This window comes from Xyrauchen texanus, chromosome 48 (genome assembly GCF_025860055.1).
Source record: "Xyrauchen texanus isolate HMW12.3.18 chromosome 48, RBS_HiC_50CHRs, whole genome shotgun sequence".
In the NCBI taxonomy this organism is placed as follows: domain Eukaryota; kingdom Metazoa; phylum Chordata; class Actinopteri; order Cypriniformes; family Catostomidae; genus Xyrauchen; species Xyrauchen texanus.
Genome location: NC_068323.1, coordinates 1,634,238 through 1,656,999, shown reverse-complemented (window position 1 = coordinate 1,656,999; position 22,762 = coordinate 1,634,238). Strand labels below are relative to the sequence as shown.

At 39.7% G+C, this 22,762-nt stretch overlaps 3 protein-coding genes across 3 annotated transcripts in view; 2 read left to right on the top strand and 1 right to left on the bottom strand.

Annotated features, from left to right (window-relative positions):
- The window catches only part of LOC127639803 (hepatocyte cell adhesion molecule-like), a 328,338-nt gene that overhangs the window by 123,442 nt on the left and 182,134 nt on the right, over nt 1-22,762 (bottom strand). The gene's annotated exons all lie outside the window — the stretch shown is intronic.
- LOC127639806 (SLAM family member 9-like) overlaps nt 1-22,762 on the top strand; it is a 156,041-nt gene that overhangs the window by 26,462 nt on the left and 106,817 nt on the right. The gene's annotated exons all lie outside the window — the stretch shown is intronic.
- Nucleotides 1-22,762, top strand: part of LOC127639816 (voltage-dependent calcium channel subunit alpha-2/delta-2-like) — a 29,784-nt gene that overhangs the window by 4,187 nt on the left and 2,835 nt on the right. The window contains 35 exon segments of the mRNA XM_052122068.1: nt 2,052-2,133; nt 2,477-2,593; nt 2,678-2,737; nt 4,000-4,044; nt 4,516-4,639; nt 4,719-4,850; nt 5,234-5,291; nt 5,485-5,535; nt 5,609-5,708; nt 5,823-5,984; nt 6,068-6,178; nt 7,421-7,499; nt 7,684-7,733; nt 10,447-10,536; nt 10,670-10,735; nt 10,815-10,889; nt 10,998-11,072; nt 11,193-11,264; nt 11,579-11,650; nt 11,977-12,038; nt 12,140-12,216; nt 12,323-12,383; nt 12,477-12,574; nt 13,487-13,577; nt 13,660-13,722; nt 14,047-14,150; nt 14,473-14,571; nt 15,229-15,252; nt 15,255-15,319; nt 15,404-15,451; nt 15,570-15,641; nt 16,584-16,736; nt 16,844-16,896; nt 16,990-17,045; nt 17,213-17,342. Of these exon segments, the coding sequence (XP_051978028.1) occupies nt 2,052-2,133; nt 2,477-2,593; nt 2,678-2,737; nt 4,000-4,044; nt 4,516-4,639; nt 4,719-4,850; nt 5,234-5,291; nt 5,485-5,535; nt 5,609-5,708; nt 5,823-5,984; nt 6,068-6,178; nt 7,421-7,499; nt 7,684-7,733; nt 10,447-10,536; nt 10,670-10,735; nt 10,815-10,889; nt 10,998-11,072; nt 11,193-11,264; nt 11,579-11,650; nt 11,977-12,038; nt 12,140-12,216; nt 12,323-12,383; nt 12,477-12,574; nt 13,487-13,577; nt 13,660-13,722; nt 14,047-14,150; nt 14,473-14,571; nt 15,229-15,252; nt 15,255-15,319; nt 15,404-15,451; nt 15,570-15,641; nt 16,584-16,736; nt 16,844-16,896; nt 16,990-17,045; nt 17,213-17,342 (2,877 nt within the window).

The window sequence follows — 22,762 nt, the reverse complement described above, 5'->3', positions numbered from 1 at the left end:
ATACAATCTCACCTCCACATATTGTGTAACACATGCTGCTAAACATGCTGTTTAAACCCCTTTTTCAAAATGTCCCATTATAGACAGTTTTGCTGTTAATACCTGATAATTACTCCCAAAAAACCCCATTCAAATGACATCAGTCCTCACATTAGTGTACAGTAGACGGACACTTTTTAGTACTTTTGACAGCAGGTTTATCTGTTACTGATATCATCTGCTTCCAAAATCAGCCAAATCAGATGAAATAATTGTAGGAAATGCGAATGCACAACACTGATACGGTCACTGACATTTCATGCATCTCAAATCATCCATTAGATGTCAACAACATAATTAACCATTTGAGTGATTATTAAATGCTCAACATGAATGATTAATTATGATCCTCTCGTGATCCTGTAAGATTGAATTAGCTTCAGGTTACACCTGTTAAACATCCTGAACTTATATAATATAATGGAGCTGCAGTCACATACAGATCTGTTGTCGTGGAAACAGACTGCCGGGTTGAACCGCACACACGGTTTCTGTAACAGAAAGTTATGAAGTGAAAGATGTTTCTCTAGATGTTGTGGTTTATATATTTCATTGGCCAGACGTTGTTCTCTGAGCACTTCACCATTTAACTACAATCAGATCTCGGATGTTTGGAGACATCTATACACTAAACAGTTCAATCGTTTAAATCTATTTTTAAATGATCCAGTAAACACAAAGAACTGCAAAAGTCACATTGAAACTCAGTGTCAGTTTTTATCCTGTCAATAAAATGAATGATGAAAATGTTTGTTGACTATAATGAAGACAAGATGAAAACAAACGTCATGTTGATAATTAAAGGTTTTTTTGGTTTGTGTTTTTTTTTATCACCAATCTGGAACGGCCAATTCCCAAAGCGCTCTAAGTCCTCGTGGTGGTGTAGTGATTACGGGCATCTTATCACGTGACTTGTTGAGTGCGTTACCACGGAGATGTAGCGCATGTGGAGGCTTTACACTATTATCTGCTGCCTCCACACACAACTCACCACACGCCACACCGAGAGCGAGATCAACATTATAGTGACCACGAGGAGGTTACCCCATGTGACTCTACCCTCCCTAGCAACCGGGCCAATTTGGTTGCTAAGGAGACCTTACTGGGGACGTGATATTGATATTTTTTACAACTACAATTATTTGACTGACATGAATGAATTATAAAATTAAGAAATTGAAAGTACAATCAATGAATAAATAATGACTAAAACGTAAAAATAATTTTTGAACGATTTGGTTATTTTGCAGATTATCAGTCAACAAAATTATTTTTGGCTATTAAAAGTATTCACAATTTTATTCAAGATAATTCCAAAATTAATGAATGATAAAATTAACAAATTTAAATGAAATTTTCGTTACAAAAATAAATGAAATAATAATAACTAAACAAAAAACTGTAAAAATTTACATTGTTGCTTGATTAAATATTTCATTAAAATGTTGTCTGTTACAGTATGACACGTTTCGTCAGTTTGCACATTATCGTCAGCGAAATTTTTATTTTTGACAATTAAAATTAATTCGCCATTTTAGTCCAATTAAAATGGACTAAAATTTATTAATTATAAAATTAACCAATTTAAAGGACCAGTTCGTCAAAATTTGAATGATTTGAGACCTCATGCAGGGTTTGATATCCGCTGATGTTTCATGATAACACTGATTGATTTTGTGTGTTTATGGTGTGTAATTGTGACAGTAATGCAGTAAAATGTTATTAAACTGTAATTAGTGAAATATACATCACAGTCTGAGTTTAATGTGTGTGTGTGTGTGTGTGTGTGTGTGTGTGTGTGTGTGTGTGTGTGTGTGTGTGTGTGTGTGTGTGTGTGTGTAGGATCATGCACTGGGCTCGACGCATTGAACAGGAGATTGACAGAGTCCTGCAGCACATCAGCGGAGCTCAACAACTCAAAGGGGTAAGACTGTGTGTGTGTGTGTGTGTGTGTGTGTGTGTGTGTGTGTGTGTGTGTGTGTGTGTGTGTGTGTGTGTGTGTGTGTGTGTAGGATCATGCACTGGGCTCGACGCATTGAACAGGAGATTGACAGAGTCCTGCAGCACATCAGCGGAGCTCAACAACTCAAAGGGGTAAGACTGTGTGTGTGTGTGTGTGTGTGTGTGTGTGTGTCAAACATGTGAAATCTGTCACAGAGATTGTAATGATACTGTAGAAACTGTGAGTGAGTGTGTGTTTGTGATGTTGCAGTAATGATCCATGTTGTTCTGCAGTTAATGCAGGTTAATGAGGCGCGTCTTCTGTCAAACCGCTGGAGTACAGCAGAAACACTCGTTAAAACATGAAGGGAACTCTGAAATCTGAGGCTATTTTTAGTGTGTCAATGCTGAGAGGAAGTGCACTGTTCTGTTTTACAGACTTTAGTATGCAGGTCTGATGTTTGTTGAATTTCAGTGTGTTTTGTTGTTGTTGTAGATCTACAATGAGAAGAGAAGACAGTTCAGTGTGGTCAGAAATAACCCACGAGACATCGTAGAGAATGTCGCAACAGACATCGAGAGACTGCTGGCCAAGAAACGCAAAGCTCTTGAGGTAAAACACACACACACACACACACACACACACACACACACACTGTTGGTTTATCATGAACGTTGATGGTTTGTTTTCCATTAGAAACTGGCGAGTGAAGCGGAGCGTCTGCAGAAAGATCATCACTGGCAGGATGGACTCAAGGTCAGTTTATCAGATGTGACGTCACTCGTTTAATCTAAATCATAATGTTGTTATTTATGTTATATTAATGTTATTTTCAGCTCGTTAGTTTAATGTTTGGGACACACTGTGAAAAGACATTTATAAAAGTGAATTACTTATTAAATGAGATGTTTTCATTGCGTGGATGATGTTTGAATGTTGTTTTCCGGTTACAGGTCGACCGATTGTAGATTTGGCCGATACCGATAACTAAGGTGGTTGAAAACCGATTAATCGGAAGAAGAAATAAAAAAAAACTTTGTCTTTCTTTGCAGCCCAAAATAAAATAATAAATCACTCATGCAGTTTATTGTTCGACCAAAATCAAATAACATTTTATTAAAAAGATTTTATGCAAATTTCAACCATAAAAAAAGGCCAAAACACTCTCTTATTTTGAATGACTGAGACTTGGCTCTATAGTGCTCTATAGTCAAGAAGGCTATTTAATACATTTGTGTTGTATATATATATATATTTCAACAGATGAGGTTAAATGAAGAATAAGGTCACATTTTTTCTTTGCATCGCTTCAATTTAGCATTTAACACTGGATTATCTAATCAAAAAAACAAAATATGCATTGAAGCGAGGATGAATATGGATTCGCTGACTATCTCTCCTGGAGTCATGAGTTTGAATCCAGAGCGTGCTGAGTGACTCCAGGCAGGTCTCCTTAGCAACCAAATTTGCCCGGTCGCTAGGGAGGGTAGAGTCACATGGGTTAACCTCCTCGTGGGTGCTATAATGTGGTTCTCGCTCTCGGTGGGGCGTGTGGTGAGTTGTGCGTGGATGTCGTGGAGAATAGCGTGAAGCCTCCACACGTGCTACGTCTCCATGGTAACGCGCTCAACAAGTTACGTGATAAGATGTGCGGATTGACGTCTCAGACGCGGAGGCAACTGAGATTCGTCCTCCGTCACCCGGATCGAGGCGAGTCACTACGCCACCACGAGGACTTAGAGCGCATTGGGAATTGGGCGTTCCAGATTGGGGAGAAAATAAAAAAGATATATATATATATATATATACATTGTCAAAGATGAATGATTGAAATATAGCAAATAAAAAGATCTGTTCCGTTTTTTGCCGCTAATCGATAGTTTCAAAACGCAACGCGATTAATCGGTAATTAAAAAACGATATATTGGTCTACCTCTATTTTTGGGTAATTAAATTTATTATGATTAATTTTAAGGATCTTATTTTTGTATTTGTGTGTTTCTGTGTGTTTATTTCAGGAGGAGAATATTGAATATTATAACTCTAAAGCAGAGATGGACTATGTGAGTCAATAATGGATCACTTTATTGCATACATTAAAAACGTTTATTAGATGAATGTTACAAATCATAGAGATTTTGATCAGATTTGTTCTGCCAAACATATCTCATAATTATTGTAGGTTTTATATTAAAAATGTGGCCCATTTAATGAAGGGCCCCAATCTATTACATTATTAAATGATGCTTTCCTTTTGTGTTTACTGGAAATTCACTTTCATACGACATTTCTGTTTGGATACTGGTAACTAAAACATTAAAGTAAAAAACGTCTGAATCTACATATTTCTCACTCATTTAATAAAATATGAAAAAATAATCTTGTTCAATCTGTAATGTTTCCTATGTGTGTAAAATAAATGAACATGACAATGATTTTGAAGTTCAGACTCAAGCTAAAATGATGGCGTTATATTAAATGTTTGTGTGTGTATTTGAATATTTGTGATTATGTGTAATGTTTGCTCACGACAGGACGGTGAAGACATTGATTCTCAAATGTCGCTGAAGTTGGATTTTGTTTACGACTCAAACTTTAAAAACCATGTGAATTACTCTCACACGGCGGTACAGATCCCAACGGACATCTATAAAGGAGGTGAGACACCAGACTAATGTTATTACATCAGTTATTACAGCACAATATCAGAGATTTCATGTGTGTCTCTGATGTGTAGCTCCAGTGATTCTGAACGAGCTCAACTGGACTCAGGCATTAGAGAGAGTTTTTATGGAGAACAGTAGAGACGACCCGTCGCTCCTCTGGCAAGCGTTTGGGAGCGCCACGGGAGTCACGAGATATTACCCAGGTAACCTGTCACCTGACATATACCACTGTATTCAAAATCCTGTTATGTATACAGTTAATGTATACAAGCTAAGACTTTACTATGTAAAGGAGAAGCCGTACATCATCACTGTCCAGAAGCACTGTTAGCGCTGCTAACAAATGATTTGTTAAATAAGCACATGGTTATAGCTACAGTTATAGTATTTTGGGGTAGTTCACTGATTTAAATCCTGTACAAATGGAAGGCACTTTATCTAATGTCATTATTTTCTCTTTTTATTTGAAACTTGATGAATGCAAACAACAAGATAAGAGTATTGATTTGAAATAAAACAGTAAACATCAATGCTGAAACAGCTTCACATTATGTAACACTTGATTTAAAAACATGTTTTCCTGTAGCGGCTCCATGGAGAGCGCCAGATAAGATTGACCTGTACGATGTACGACGGAGACCCTGGTAAACAACTTCCTCTCTTTTCTCTGAACTTTTCTAGAGTGTTCATTGATTCTCTATATGTGGGCAACAGGAAATATCTTTCCAGGCTGTGATTGGTCAATGCATGTTTTACAGGAGTGACTTAACAAAGGCTCAGATTCACGTGTGAACACTTTGATCTTGAAACTGAGGCTTGTGTCGCTGTTTTTCTCAGGTATATTCAAGGAGCATCGTCACCCAAAGACATGGTCATCCTCGTGGACGTGTGAGTGTCTGTGATTGTTTTCAAATATATTTTTGTGTGTTTTATTACAGTCATAACGTGTTTCTCCTCACAGGAGTGGCAGTGTTAGCGGTCTCACTCTCAAACTGATCAAAGCGCCAGTCGCCGAGATGCTCGACACGCTTTCTGACGATGATTACGTCAACGTCGCCAGGGTCAGTTGTGCTGCACCGCAGTCACTGATCGCAGCATGTGTTTTGGATTATAGATAACGAGTGTCATTATAACTTCTAATTGAAATGTATATCATCTGTTTCTTTCTCCGTCAGTTTAATGAGAAGGCGGAGGCGGTGGTGCCATGTTTTCGGCATCTGGTTCAGGCAAACGTTCGCAACAAGAAGATCTTTAAAGAAGCCATTCAGCAGATGCAAGCCAAAGGAACAACAGATTATAAATCCGGCTTTCATTTCGCCTTCAACCAGCTGCTCAACGTGAGTCGAAACACATCACAACAATGTAACTAGCTGTAACTAGCATTCTCACAGTTATAATTGTCTTTTTCTCTCTTTCCCAGAAGACGAATGTACCTCGAGCGAACTGTAATAAAATAATCATGTTGTTTACTGATGGAGGAGAAGACCGAGCTCAGGACATCTTTGAGCAGTACAACTGGCCCAATAAAACGGTCAGAAACACACCAGCAGTATAACGTCATCTAACACCTTTATTAGAATAGACATGATGGATGGATTACAACTACCTAGCAACCAATCAGAGCACCCTAGCAACTGCCTTGCAATCACCAATCGACCACCTACAATACCCTAGCAACTGCCTAGCAACCACCCTGAATACCCTAACAACTTCCTAGCAACCACCCAGAGTACCCTTGCAACTGCCTAACAAACCTGAGTGACCACCCAGAACACCCTAAAAACTACCTAGCAATTGCATAGCAATCAACAAGCGACCACCTGCAACACCCTAGCAACTGCCTAGCAACCACTCAGAGTACCCTAACAACTCTAGCCATACAAGAACACCTAGCAACCACCCAGAACACCCTAGCAACTGCCTAGCCACCACCCAGAGCACCCTAGCAACTGCATAGCAACTATGAGCGACCACCCAGAACACCCTAAAAACTACCAAGCAATGCTCTAGAAACCACTCAGAGCACCCAAGCAACTGCCTAGCAATCACCAAGCGACCACCTACAACACCTAAGCAACTACCTAGCAACCACTTAGAGCATCCGAACAACTGCATAGCAACCACCAGAGAATAAAGTGGCTATATAATTCAATATATTGTTTGATTTATTTCCATATCTTTATTATGGAATTTGCCAGGTGGCGTTATTAATTGCATGAATATTTTAACACATAATGTTTTATATAATCAATGACACTAAATATATGCATTATATCAACCACCTTAATCCTTGCATTATATTATAATATTATTTAATATTATGCAATAGTAAAATATTTATGTCCTAATTTCTTCAGTTTAAAACACGATTTTAAAGTTCTTTGATTAAACCCATAAGCCCAATAACACCAGAAAAAAAACGCAGAAAACATTTCTAGATTTGCCTAAATGTGCTAAAATCGATTAAAAATAATTATTGCAATATATGAAGTCGCGGTCATCTCAAATAATCATGGTTGATCAAATAACTGCCATCAGATGATAATTGAACAATAATTAGATCTATCAAGTAATCACAAATAAGTGGAAAGTCATTGCTGCAACACTACATATGATCTATAATCAGTATTCAGTGTCTGCCGGCTCTCGTGTTCTCCAGTCCAATGTCTCTGGAAGTCTTTGTTCCTAATACAGTAATTATCCGTGTCTCCAGTGGAACAGCTGCTTTACTGTGTAATTTCCTGCAGTAATTGTTGGATGTGTCTCTCTGCAGGTCCGTGTCTTCACGTTCTCTGTGGGGCAGCACAATTATGATGTCACTCCTCTGCAGTGGATCGCATGTGCTAATAAGGGTAAAATTACACGGCGGGATTGTTCCTTTTAAAATGCGGCTAGCTTTAAATATATGAGTGATAAACAAGCTCAAACTGTGATGATCGAGTGAATTTATACAGTGTTTAAATAATACTGTCATTATATGTGACAATTCACTTAATGTCTCTCTCTCTCTGTGTGTCTGTCTGTCTCTCTCGGCAGGATACTATTATGAGATCCGCTCCATCTGTGCGATACGGATCAACACCCAGGTGAGTCACGCAAACATACACAGACAGACATTCACACACACAAACATAAACACACACACACACATATACACACTCTCACTCTCTCACAAACACACACATACACACAAACATAAACACACATATACACATACTCTCACTCTCTCACAAACAAACACACACACATACACACAAACTTAAACACACACACATAACAACAACAACAACCACCATTCACCACTAAGTGGTGGTGACATCACCACGACTCTTGTGCCAGGCTATGTGCACCTTGAGGCCACGTGAAGTGGTCGAAAGCCCGCTGGCAGGAGGTCATGGGGCAAGCCCAGATGCCATGGGTTGACTGACTGAGACGACTGGCTGATGGACCACCTGTGCCCCCCTACTGTGCAAACTTACTGAGCTTTAGCCATCCGGTGCTCCGCTCGTTGTTGTGAGCGTCTCTCCTCCGCCCTCTGTTGTTGTTGGAGGGCGAATACTTCCAACTGCCCAGTAGCATCCTTCACGAGCCTCCTCCACAGAGGCCGATCTTGACACCGTTGGTACCAGTCAGCGGCAAGTCCACTCAGCTCCACATCCTCCTGTACCACATCACTCTATCTCCTCTCCAGCCCGTGCTGCGCCCGTTTAGCCCCCTCAATTCAGCTGAACAAAAGCTGTTTAGGCATGCGTTGCCTGGGCATGCGGCTACATGGCCTAGCCAATGCAGCCTTTCCTGCCGAAGGAGCTCACTGATGGTATCATAGGCCTTGACCAGGTCAATAAAGCAGAGATGTAGGTTTTTTTGGAATTCCTGGTTTTTCTGGCATCTGTGCAGGACTGCCCATTCCTGAAACTGCATTGGGGCTCCACAAGCCTCTCCTAAGCATGCCTAGTGAGCCTATTTTTAATAATCCTTGCCAGGACCTTTCCTGGCACACTGGGGAGTTAGCTTCCCCTGTAGTTGTTACAGTCTGTGTGGTCCCCCTTCTTTAAGACCTCAGCCAACCACCCACAGGGGGTGACTTCTTCCTACAATATTTGAGGCACCGCAGCCTCGGCAGGTTCATCCCCACTTTGTCCCACGTTATTTTCCTGGCTGAGGGATTTTCCCTCCCCCAGGACCTCACAGAAATGCTCAGCAAATCTGCATACCTGTTCCTGGGGGTTGAAGATTGGATGACCGTTCTTTCCCCTAATGATGGTAATAGGTGTGGCACTGCAGGTTACTTTTTTATGTTATTAAGAGCAATTTGTGATCTCCATCTCCTCAGCGACCCTCGACCACCACCTATCCTTGCAGCGCCTCACGGCTCTCCGAACCTCAGAGTGAAGTCTGCGGTAAGTTTCCTCATTCTCCGACGTGGGATGCTGTAGCTGATGAAAGTGAGCCTGTTGCTTTTTCTCAGCCAGCTTTAACACCTCCTCTGTCAGCCAGGGTCTTTGGGAGGTCTGGATCGTGTACCCCAAAGCAGCCATTGCAGCTGTATGAGCCACAGTCCTAAACCTCACCCATTTCCCCTCAACATCTGTAGGATTGGGGGACGATGCCAAACCCAGTCGCAGGCGATGATGAAATTCTGATGATGAAATCTTTCTACAGCTAGCTGAGACCATGCCACTAAGGGTTTGAATGGGGACCTGGGTGTACACCATTACTGGAGTGGAAGAATGGCAGGTGCATCTTACAGATGACAAGTCGATGGTCAGTGGTCAGATCTGGTGTGAAGGACATGTGCCCGCAGCTGATGTTCCTTCACTATGTATTCCAGCAAATGTTCTTGCTTGGACCCGGCATGCATCCATTATGTGGTGTGGATGCACTGGAACAGCATGTTGGTAAATACAAGCCCATGCGCTGCACAAAAATCTAGTAGCCCCCTGCTGTTATTATTGAGCTGATCTGGCCCATTTCTTCCAATCACTCCAGAACAGGTGCTAGCATCCTGACCACCTCGGGCATTGAAATCACGCAACAAGATGACTCTATCCCGAGGGGCCACTTTAGCTAGCACCTGTGACAGGAGATCTGACGCATCTGTCTTGCCTGCATCCCTCCATGGATGTTCGTCTTCAGTGGGTGCATAAGTAACCACGACCACCACTCCTCGACTCTGGTTGATGGGAAGTCGAACCCAAAGTATCCTGGGGCTTACAGCTTCCCACACCTCACCACCATGCTCCCACACCCCCTTCATTCTTTTGTTCAGAATAAGAGCCACTTCCTGTTGTTTGGCAGTCTCCTGCCCCGAGTAGAGGTCTGACCACCCCTCATGTTGGCAGGAGCCAGAACCGGTCCACCGGACCTCCTGAATACCACAGATATCCAGGCAGTACCGGTCCAGCTCCCGATAGAGGAGTGGCAGCCTCTCCTCCGCAGTGAGCATTCTAACATTCCACGTGCCCATCCAATGTGTTTTTTGTTGTTTCTGGAGGAGCCCAGAGGGTATGTATTCAGTCTCCTGGCTCCGTTAAATGGGGTTTGGCCAGGAGACATCATAGATGCCTGTCCCCCCGGTGTCTCCGGCACAAGCTTAATAAGTTCTTGGCATCGTAGTTTTGTGGTAGTTAATTGAAAAGGTGGAGAGGTTACCAGCCCCTCGCACCTGTCCAGAGCCCCCATTTGGCTGCTGTGGTGGTTACAAATGCCACGAGTAGGAAAGGCCAATTAAATGAGGTATTAAATGAAAGATGAAATACTGCGTTACATTGATGGTAATTGTGTGTGTGTGTTTGACAGGAATATCTGGACGTGTTGGGTCGGCCGATGGTTCTGGCGGGCAGGAGTGCGAAACAGGTTCAGTGGACGAACGTCTATCAGGATGCTCTGGTGAGAGGCATTTTCTCTATCTATGAATATTAGTCAATATTACAAGAGATTCTTTTCAAACTGAAGGATGAAAAGTGTGTAAGATGAGTGTGTGTGTGTGTGTGTGTGTGTGTGTGTTGTGTTTGACTCTCAGGGTCTTGGTCTGGTGGTGACTGGTACGATACCTGTTTTTAATCTCACGGTCGATGGAAACTCTCAGGTAACACACGATCAATGATGGATCATCACATCAGATGGATATAACAGATCAATAACATCTGCTCTGTTTGTGTGTTCAGAATCAGCTGATTCTCGGTGTGATGGGGGTTGATGTTCAGCTGGACGAGCTGAAGAGTCTCGCACCACAATTCAAGGTGAAGTCTCATTTTCACAGCAGTGTTTTACCAATTTAACTATTAGAAAAAGAAAACATAATCACTGTCTCTCTCTCTCTGTGTGTGTGTGTGTGTGTGTGTGTGTAGCTGGGTCCTAACGGCTACATCTTTGCCATTGACCCCAATGGATACGTGCTGCTGCATCCAAACCTGCAGCCTCAGGTGTGAGAACGATACACACACATTCAGACAGCTGATTTAAACTGCTTTAACTGACAACATAAAGGAATGTTCCAGTCTAATGCATTGTAGGTTTTTTTTCAATATTTTTTCTCTCTGTAGGACGAGGATCTGCCTGAACCAGTAACTCTGGACTTCCTGGACGCAGAAGTAGAAGACAGCAGTAAACAAGAGGTACAAACACACTCACAATCACAAATGCCTGGGAAGGTCTTGGACCTTATATGGTTAATTGTGTTTTAAAAACTAACAAGTTGTGTTTCGCCTCCTCTGAACTCTCATGTTCACTTTCTGTGTTTGTGATACATGAATCATTCTTTGAATGTGGGCGACATCACTGACTTTATTTATCCTGTGAAATATGAAGCTTGCAGCTGTTTTCAGGGGCGGCTGATATAATTTGTCTTAATCTGAAACAAATAATTTATCTTAATCCAGCAGAAGCCCAGGGACTATACTTTAACATCTCAACACTTTTTACCTGACAGATTCGACGGCAAATGATCGATGGCAGATCGGGGGAAATGACCATCAAAACTCTTGTTAAATCAATGGACGAGGTAACTGTGTGTGTGTGTGTGTGTGTGTGTGTGTGTGTGTGTGTGCGTGCACGTGCGTGTGTGCCTGCGTGCGTGCTCTTAAAGTGTCATATGAAACTAGGACATGTCTGATATGTAGGACATGACTTTCTAAAAATGGCAGATTACAGATTACAAGATCTACATTTATACTAAGCCCCAAAAATAACTGATGCCGTTGTTGAAATTCTGTTAAACATGCCAAATATTGTCTGCTTCCAAATGACTTCCCTGCACTTGTCCATCAATGATTTGGGATTCACTTATCCTAATCTTGCACACTATATAAATCTCACAACTTCTTGCAGCGCTACATTGATGAAGTCGTGCGGATGTATGCATGGACTCCCATTAACAACACAGATTACAGGTATGACTTGAGCCGATCAGATCATAACATTTGACGTGTAACATGCTAAACTCACAGTTTGATGTTTTTACTGTCATATATCTCATGTGTGCCCCCTAAAGTCTGGGACTGGTACTGCCGCCATACTGTGAATATTACATCCAGGCTGATCTCAGTGATGTCATGCTACAACTGCAGTGTGAGTGTTTATTAAATACACAAGGACGATTTCATGTCTGTGAGGAGAAGAACAGATGGACACATTTAGCACATCTTCTCCTTAATTTCTTGTTCTCTGGTCACAGATCTACAGTCTCTGCTGCCAAACTCTTTTGTGTCTGCGGGTCATGTGTTTCTAGCTCCCAGGTACACACGTAAACAAACATCATTTTCTAAATGTTGTAGTTATCATGAGTGTTTTACTGTAAATATACGTGTGGTCTGTCTCTGTGTCTGTAGGGAATACTGCAAGCGTCTGCAGTTGGCGGAGAATAACACACAGTTTCTGGCTGATTTTCTGTCTCTGATGGTGGAGATCACACCTGAATCTGAAGACTGTGAGTAACGGTCACCTGCAGACCTGAGGAACACAATACATTACAAATGAATTACATATTACAGCAGATTGTTAAATATGACAGTATTCATTTATATATGACATTATTGATCATTTTATATTATAGCACTAATTATTAAATATTACATGACCGCTCATTAAATATTGCAGCACAGATCATTTAATATTAACACTGGTAACAAAGTATTGCAGCATTTATACTGAAATATTTAATTGATTATAATGAAATATTAAAGCACTGATCATTAAATACTGCAGCACTGATCGTTAAATATTACAGCATTGATAATTAAATATTACTGAACTGCTCATTAAATATTAAAGCACTGATCATTACATACTGCAGCACTGATCATTAAATATTTCAGCATTGATAATTAAATATTACTGAACTGCTCATTAAATATTACAGAACTGCTCATTAAATATTAACGCACTGATCATTACATATTACAGCATTGATAATTAAATATTCAGCACTGATCAATAAATATTACAGAACTGCTCATTAAATATCAGTGCTGGTAACAAGCAATTTCAGCATTTATAGTGACATATTTAATTATGAAATATTTCAGCATTGATCATTAAATATTACAGAAATTATCAGTAAATTTTACAGCACAGATGATTAAATATCAATACTGATATCAACATTTGATAATATTTCAGCAAAGATAACAAAATATTGCATATTAATGAAATATTACAGTGGCAAAGAAGTAATATTTGATAATGAAATATTACAGCGCTGATAACAAGCATAATAACATTTTATATCATCTCATCATCTGAAATGTAAGGATTATTTTATTGAAAACTATTGTCCACATGAAACATCTATATCCATGATTGTGAAAAGCTTGTGATTGAATGTTTGTGTTTGACTCAGGTGATCAGGGTCTGATTCATAATCTGATTCTGGACTCTGGGATCCTCTGGCTGCTCGCCACACGGGTCTGGCAGAATAAAGACCTGAACACGTAAGATCAGGCGCATCTGAGCGCAGTTTATAGATGAATATTACAGGTTCAGCTGTTGATTGGATGAATGTAACGTCTGCAGGTATGGGTTCCTGGCGCTGTTTGCATCCACCAATGGAGGCGTCACACGTGTTTACCCCAATATGTGAGTGACAGCTGCAGTCGACAGTGTTATTGTTGTCTATGAAATTACTCATTAAAATCAAGACCAACAGTAGTTTTGATCACAATAACAAAGATGAGGCGGAAGCGATGCATCATGACGATAATGGCGATATTAAAAGACAGCAAATAGTACAGCAAGACATTGTGTTTTTAGAAGAAGAAATATGTTTAAATAACTTAATCAAATATCTAATCCAATCAGTGTGTGTTAGGGATTGCCCTCTTGTGCATTGAAAGGACATTTTCATCAAATGTGAAGTGTATTGTGTTGTGATGATGTAGATCGTTCTGTTGTGTGTTTCAGGGCTGCTGAATCATGGGATGAAGACCCCGAGCCTCTGAATTCAAACTTCTATCGTCGCAGTCTGGATAACAAGGGTTACATGTTCAGAGCGCCGACACGCACCTGTGAGTCCTCGTCATTATCATAAATCACACGTGCTAATGTAATTATGAAGCGTTTGCAATAAAAAGCATAAAAAATATCAGGTTTTTTTTATGTGCATTTTGTTTTGTGTGATATCCCAAAATTTGCATAAAAACACATGGATGGAAAACCAGCTATTGTCAACCTTTTCAGCATAAAACGTCCTTTTGTATGTAAATTAGGCTCATTATAGACTGCACTTAATTCAAATAAGTCATCAAAAGAAATGCAGACATGTTTGTGTGATATTCACCTGTTCAAAGAGTAAATAACGTTCAGCTGATCTTTGATTTTCTCATCAAGCAATGGATGATCTGTTGATCTCTGAAAACGGTACGGTGGGAATTCTCGTCACAACCGCTGTTGAGGTCACAATCGGAGGAAAAACCATGAAACCTGCAGGTGTGTGTGTGTGTGTGTGTGAGAGAGAGTGTGTGTGTGTGTGTGTGTGTGTGTGAGTGAGAGAGTGTGTGTGTGTGTGTGTGTGTGTGTGTGTGTGAGAGAGAGTGTGTGTGTGTGTGTGTGTGTGTGTGTGTCTGTGTGTGTGTGTGTATTTATCACTTTGTGGGGACCAAATGTCCCCATAAGGATAGTAAAACCCGAAATTTTTGACCTTGTGGGGACATTTTGTCGGTCCCCATGAGGAAAACAGCTTATAAATCATACTAAATTATGTTTTTTGAAAATGTAAAAATGCAGAGAGTTTTCTGTGAGGGTTAGGTTTAGGGGTAGGGTTAGGTTTAGGGGATAGAATATAAAGTTTGTACAGTATAAAAACCATTATGTCTATGGAAAGTCCCCATAAAACATGGAAACACAACATGTGTGTGTGTGTGTGTGTGTGTGTGTGTGTGTGTGTGTGTGTTTCCTTCCTGAAACACAGGTGCATTTTTCTCCAGATATAAAAATACACATCTTTGTGTTTTTTAAGTTACTGACTCTACAGACAGATCAATTCAGCGTACGGTAGTCCGGTTCTGTCCTTCTGTGTTCTGCTTTTGGTCGGGACGTTCTCTCTGTTTCATGCTGTTTATCTTGTGTTTCTGTGTCTGTGGTCAGTTGTTGGTGTTAAACTGGATTTAGAGCGTGGGTCGACAAGTTCAAGATCCTCGCCAGTAACGTCTCGGACAGCAGACAGGCCTCACAGAAGGTACAACACTGATTTCTAACAGTAGCTTCTGGAAATGAGAATACTCTACACTATTTGTCGTTGTGATGAGATGTTTGTGTGCAGTGTGGACCGTCGAGATCCTGCGAGATGGACTGTGAAGTGAACAGCGACGTAAGAAAACATGCACACACAGAACTCGACACACGCAACAAACATGTTATTCAACACGTCGATTAGTGCTGATGATGCTGATGATGATGATGATGATGATGAGGTGTGTTTGTTGCAGGATTTACTCTGTTATCTGATTGATGACGGTGGATTTCTGGTGATGTCCAATCAGAGAGATCACTGGAAGAAGGTAAACACTCGAAGTATCAAGCTCGAAGTAGCACTTTTGTGTTTTCAGCAGGGGGCAGTAAACGCAACTCCAGCTTCACAGGCAACAATGGCAACCACACTTACGTTTTATCCCCTTTTCTCCCCAATGTTGGAACGCCCAATTCTCACTACTTAGTAGGTCCTCGTGGTGGCGCAGTTACTCGCCTCAATCTGGGTGGCAGAGGACGAGTCTCAGTTGTCGGCGCTTCTGAGACCGTCAATCCGCGCATCTTATCACGTGACTCGTTGTGAATGACACCGCGGAGACTCACAGCATGTGGAGACTCATGCTACTCTCCACGATCCACACACAACTCACCACACGCTCCATTGAGAGAACCACTAATCACCACCACGAGGAGGTTACCCCATGTGACTCTACCCTCCCTAGCAACTGGCCCAATTTGGTTACCCCATGTGACTCTACCCTCCCTAGCAACCGGCCCAATTTGGTTGCTAAGGAGACCTGAATGGAGTCACTCAGCACACCCTGGATTCAAACTCACGACTCCAGCGGTGATAGTCAGCGTTAATTCTCGCGGAAATACCCAGACCCCCATAAGTTTCAAATTATGTTAAACATGACACAGTGACCAAAACTCTGTGTTTATGACTCAACTTTTATCAAACGATTCCAGACAGATTTACATATTCAACTGCAAATAATACTAAATAATACGTTGCCTTCTAGAACCAATTTTTTATGATTTTTAATCAATGCTTTATTCATTAAATATTGAATAATTTTTATTCTGGTCCTTTCTCGACCAATATTGATATGCGATTAATTGCGATTAATCCGATGAATGGTCATGATTGATCTCAATATCTTTTGTAGTTAAAGCATTTTCACATTCGATTCCTTTTAGAGGAAATAAAATGAAGACGAGAATCAAGTGTTGAAAGTGTCTGTCTGTGTCAGGTGGGTCTGTTCTTCGGCGAGGTGGACCCGTATCTAATGTTCGCCCTCTATAACAACTCAATCTACGCTCGTCATCAGACCTTTCAGTACCAGACTGCATGTGAACCGACGGCCAGCAGCCACACGGGAGCCGCACACAGACCATTCTACGTGGTGAGAAAGAACTGATTCATTCAATCCAGACGTGAGGTTTGATTTGGATACAGTGATGAAATATTCGGGGTTAAAGTCGTTTTCTCTCTATATTTTGTGTATTTCAGCCTTCCATTACTGATTTTGTCAGTCTGGCGTGGTGGACGTCAGCAGCGGCGTGGTGAGACATTAATTATTTCAGTGCAACATTTGTCATATGTCTTCTCTCTATAATGTTATTTATGTGTGCTAAATTCAAAGTGTTCTCTCTCAGGTCTGTTCTGCAGCAGTTCTTGTATGGACTCATCTACAGCAGCTGGTTCACTGCAGGTCTGTGTTTCTATGATTGCTAAGTTTTATATTTTCTACATCTTGTGCATATTTCATAGATCTTATCCAATATCCGACATGTTTCAGATGTGTTTGGTTTGTAGATTCAGTGCCATTGTTGGTGTAAAGGGTCAAAGGTCAGGATCTGATGTCTGTGTGTTTTGTAGATGTGTTTGCAGAGATTTTTTCTGACAGTAAAGGAAGCAGCAGCAGTTGTGTGACGGTTAACAGTCAGTTTTACTTCACCAACAACACCAACTCATTCAACATACTGCAGGACTGCGGGAACTGCTCCAGGTGTGTGTGTGTGTGTGTGTGTGTGTGTGTGTGTGCATCTGTTTGTGTGTGTGTGTGTGTGTGTGTGTCTGTTTGTGTGTGTGTGTGCGTCTGTTTGTGTGTGTGTGCGTCTGTTTGTGTGTGTGTGTGTGTGTGCATCTGTTTGTGTGTGTGTGTGTGTGCGTCTGTTTGTGTGTGTGTGCGTCTGTTTGTGTGTGTGTGCGTCTATTTGTGTGTGTGTGTGTATGTGTCTGCGTCTGTTTGTGTGTGTGTGCGTCTGTTTGTGTGTGCGTGTGTATGTGTCTGCGTTTGTTTGTGTGTGTTCGATTGTTTGTGTGTGTGTGTATGTGTCTGCGTCTGTTTGTGTGTGTTCGACTGTTTGTGTGTGTGTGTGTTAATATTTATTATTAAAAAGTCAGTAAATAAATAAATAAATGTTATTCTGAAAATGCAAAAAAATTAAATAAATGTATCTTTTACGAGTAAGGGTAAAAATTATTTAATTAAGTATTTTTTTAATTATGAAATATTTCAGCACTAATCATTAAGTATTAATGCACTGATCAAAAATGTACAAAACAATTAAATAATTTTATTCTACAAAAGCAAATGTTTATTCTTTTAGCAGAAAAAATATTATTAAATTAAGTAATCTTTCATTCTAAAAATGTAACAATATATATGCATAAATAAAGTATATTATATATGATATTATATAAATTAAGAACGGTATAAAGTTATTTTAAATGTGCAAACATTTTATTTTAGGAGTAAGGCTAAAATGTATTCATACCTATTTATTTATTTTTATTTTTTATTTTTTTATTTTTAAAATGGAAACAACAAATTGCATAAAGTATGCAATTTGCTCTCTCTCTCTCTCTCTCTCTCTCTGTGTGTGTCGTGCGCATGCGTGAGCGGTTGCTGAGTGAGCGTGGAGAGTGTGCGGTGAGTTCGAGTGTTTTTCTGCCCGCTGTGGCTTTTCCTTACTTGAACTTTGCTATTTTCTAAAAAAAAAAAACCTTTAATCTGCATTGAGTAGATAAAACTATATATTGTTTCACGGGTGTACCGGTGTATCACCAGGGGCATGGCAGCCCAAAGTGTTGATTCACTCGGTTCACTAACGCGGCGCCATGGGGTTAAAGTGGTGGCCGCTGCAAGTGTGGAAGATTGTATCTTGGCCATCGGTGAGATCGTTGGGCACAAGAGCATTCTTGCAGCATCAAGGATGAGCAACGCAGTTGTTTGTTTTTAAACACTGTGGAGAATGCAAATGTTATTGTAGAAAGAGGAGTTGTGATTCATGGCCTTTTTACACCTGTGCTTCCTCTTTCAACCCCTGCTAAGAAAGTAATTTTGTCAAATGTCCCACCTTTTATCAAAGACGAGGCTTTGACTAAAGAACTGTCACGGTTTGGGAAGTTGGTTGCTCCAGTGAAAAAGATCACGATCGGGAGTAAATCGGACTTGATCAAACATGTGGTGTCGTTCAGGAGATTCACTTATATGATCCTGAGTGAAAATAGAACAGACCTGAATTTAAATCTGAAAGTCAGATCTGATAATTTTGATTATACTGTCTATGTATCTACTGACACATTAAAATGTTTCGGCTGTGGAAGAAACGGACATTTGGCTCGCGCCTGTCCCGAAAACGAGAGTACACACGCGAAACAAGTCGATGAGAAGACAGTGCAAGAAGAGTGTGTTACTGGTTCTTCTGTGTCAGTACTTTTGAATCCAGTACAGTCTGCCAAGCACACAATAAACACAGTGCCTTGTGAACGGATTGTTGAAACCGCTCAAAATATGGTTGAGATCAAAGAAAATAATGATACGGCTGATGATCAAATGAATGTGACCTTGCTTGAAAAATCCACTGTCATAGAAAAACCAATAGACACACAAAAAAGTTCGCTGAACTGCTTATCTGATATAGAACCTTTATCAGACAATGTACATTTGTGTGAGGTAGACATGGATCACGATGTCTTCAAAACTCCTGTTAAAAGAAAAAAGAAAGACAGAAAGGAAAATTCAAAACAAGCAAGAAAAGAACAAAAGAATGACACAGACAATGTTGACAGTGAAAGTGAGTTTTCTGACTCCAGTGTTTCAAGTTTTTCACAGAGTGAATGGAAATGTGATGACTATAGTGCTGATGAAATTAAGATGTTTCTAAAATTGACAAAAAATCAGAGAGGTGTACAGATTGTTGATTTCTTCCCAGACCTGAAACGGTTTGTGGTAAGCACTAGGAGTTTAATGAGTGAGGGTTACTTTCTGGATACAGAAGTATATCGACTGAAAAAAATTATGGCAAAAATCCAAAATCAACTGAACAATAATGATGACAAAGTGGTATAATTATTTTATCTTCACTGGTTGTGGTTTTCTGTTTGGTTTTTATTGTTTTGTTTCATTTTTTCTTTACTCATGGCAGATATCCGTATTGCATCCTTAAATGTAAACGGAGCCAGGGATGAAGTTAAAAGAATGCAGGTGTACTGAAACAATGAAACAGAAAAACTTGATGTTCTTTTTTACAAGAAACACACAGTGATGATAAAAACGCTACAGACTGGACAAAAGAATGGAATGGTTGTATTTTTTTAAGTCATAAAACTTCACGTAGTGGTGGAGTTACCATCTTGTTCGTGAAAAATTTTACTCCATGTTCTTTTAAAATAGAAGAAATCGTGAAAGGGAGACTCTTGAAAATTCAAACCATTTTTGAAAAATATGTTCTGGTTTTTATTTGTGTGTATGCCCCCACTTTACCTTTAGAAAGAGTGGCTTTTATGGATGTTTTATGCTCAACACTAGATAAATGTAGTAATGAAGAATATCTTTTCCTTGGTGGTGATTTTAATTGTGTTGAACAAAATATCGATCGCAACCACATAGAACCACACATGCCTTCCCGTAAGCTGACTTTGTGAGATAATTGAAAAGAATGACCTATGTGATGTCTGGAGAAATTTAAATGGGACTTCAAGACAATATACGTGGGCTCACGCCCATGATAATTTATTGTCTTTAGCGAGATTGGACAGATTTTACAGTTTCAAACATCATCACAGTGTTTTTAAGAGTTGTATAATAAATCCAGTTGGTTTTTCCGACCACAGTGTAGTTATTTGCAGTGTTTTTTAAATTCTGTGTCACCAAGGAGTGCATATTGGCATTTTAACACCACTCTTTTAAATGATGCTTCTTTTAAAGAGGCTTTTGCTTTTTTTGGGAAAGTTTTAAAAATAAAAAGATTCTTTTTCCTCTTTGCAGAGTTGGTGGGATTTTGGCAAGGTCCAAATCAAACTTTTTTGTCAACAGTACACTCAAAATATCACAAGGGAGACAGCTAAGTCTATGAGAAATCTGGAAACTGAAATTCTGAAACTTCAAGATATGGCACAACTAGGTGGAAATAAAGCTTTTATTGATTCTCTTTTTCTAAAGAAAACCGCTCTGTCTGACCTACAAGAGATGAAAGCACAGGGTGCTTTAGTTAGATCGCGTTTTAAGACCATAGAACAGATGGATATTCCATCAAAATATTTTTTCAGCTTAGAAAAAAAAATGGACAGAAACGTTTTATTCATTCACTGCTCTCTGAGTCTGGATCTTTATTATCAGGTTCAACAGAAATAAGAGAAAGAGCAGTCAGTTTTTATGAAAATCTTTATAAATCTGAATATAAAGAAGAGAAAGATATAGAACAGTTTTTCTTTGAAAAATTACCTAAAGTGTCAGAAAGAGCAAATATGGCACTTACAAAGCCTATTGGCTTAGAAGAATTATCTAAAGCTCTACAGGGCATGGAGAATGGCAAAGTTCCTGGTTTAGATGGAATCCCTGTTGAATTTTACAAATCTCTTTGGTCAATCATTGGAGAAGATTTGCTAATTGTTCTCAATGATAGTTTAGCCAAAGGACTTTTGCCTTTGAGTTGCAGAAGAGCGGTTTTGACCCTTTTGCCTAAAAAGGGAATATTGAGCGATATAAAAACTGGAGACCTGTATCTCTGTTGTGTTGCGATTATAAACTGTTGTCCAAAACACTAGCTACCCGTTTGGGAAAAGTTTTAGCTGAAATTATCCATCCTGACCAGTCATATTGTGTACCTAAGAGGTCAATTTTTGATAATATTCATTTAATTAGAGATATGTTTGATGTTTCTAATATGTTTGGTCTTGACTTAGGATTGATTTCTTTAGATCAAGAAAAAGCTTTTGACCGCGTAGAACACAATTATTTATGGAAGACTCTCCAAGCTTTTGGTTTTAATTCTAAATTTTTAGCTTATATTAAAGTCTTATACTGTGATATTGAGAGTCTACTGAAGATTAATGGTGGCTTATGTGCTCCTTTTAAAGTGTGTCGGTGGGGTAAGACAGGGTTGTTCTTTGTCAGGGCTATTATACACTCTTGCAATAGAACCGCTTTTAAGTGTTTTTAAGGAGAGTTTTAGAAGGGGTGTTTTTACCCAATTTTAAAACTTCTTTATGTCTGTCTGCATATGCAGACGATGTTATTATAATGACAAATAAGCAAAATGATATAGACTTACTTTTGACGACATTAAAAGATTTTAGCCTAATTTCTTCTGCAAGGATTAACTGGAACAAAAGCGAGGCAGTTTTGATCGGTCAATGGAAAAATGGAGTACCAAATCTTCCAGATGGTTTGCACTGGACAAGAAATGGTCTGAAGTATTTGGGAGTATTCTTAGGTAACGAAGTAGCAGCCCAAAAAATTGGATAGGAACAGTCGAAAAACTAAAGAGCCGACTTGAAAAATGGAAATGGCTTGTACCAAATTTATCCTACAGGGGACGCACTTTAGTCATCAACAATTTGGTGGCTTCCTCTTTGTGGCACCGGATGGCTTGCATTGATCCACCAGCTAGCTTACTTGGGAAAATTCAGTCTGTTCTATTAGATTTCTTTTGGGACAAATTACACTGGATACCACACAACATTTTGTATCTGAAAAAAGAAGAAGGAGGCCAAGGACTTGTTCATATACAAAGTAGGACTGCGGCTTTTCGACTACAATTTATACAACGCTTCCTTACCAGCTCAGAAACTTTGGCTTGGAAATCAGTGGCCTGCACTATTCTTAAATCTGTTGATGAACTCTGTCTGGACAAACACTTATTCCTGGTGGATCCAAAAAACTCAGTACATCAAGACTTCCTGTTTTTTACAAAAATCTGTTTAGAATATGGGACCTTTTTAAATTGAAAAGGACTGAGAGCACAGATTCTCTTTTTTGGCTACTGGAAGAACCCATAATATATGGTGCCCGTCTGGATATTTTGGATACTTGTGGTCTACTAAATGGTGCGTGCATCAAATCTAAGATTGTAACATTGGGGAGTTTAATTAATGTGTCTGGTCCAAATTTTAAAAATGTGGAAGACGTAGCTGCCTCTT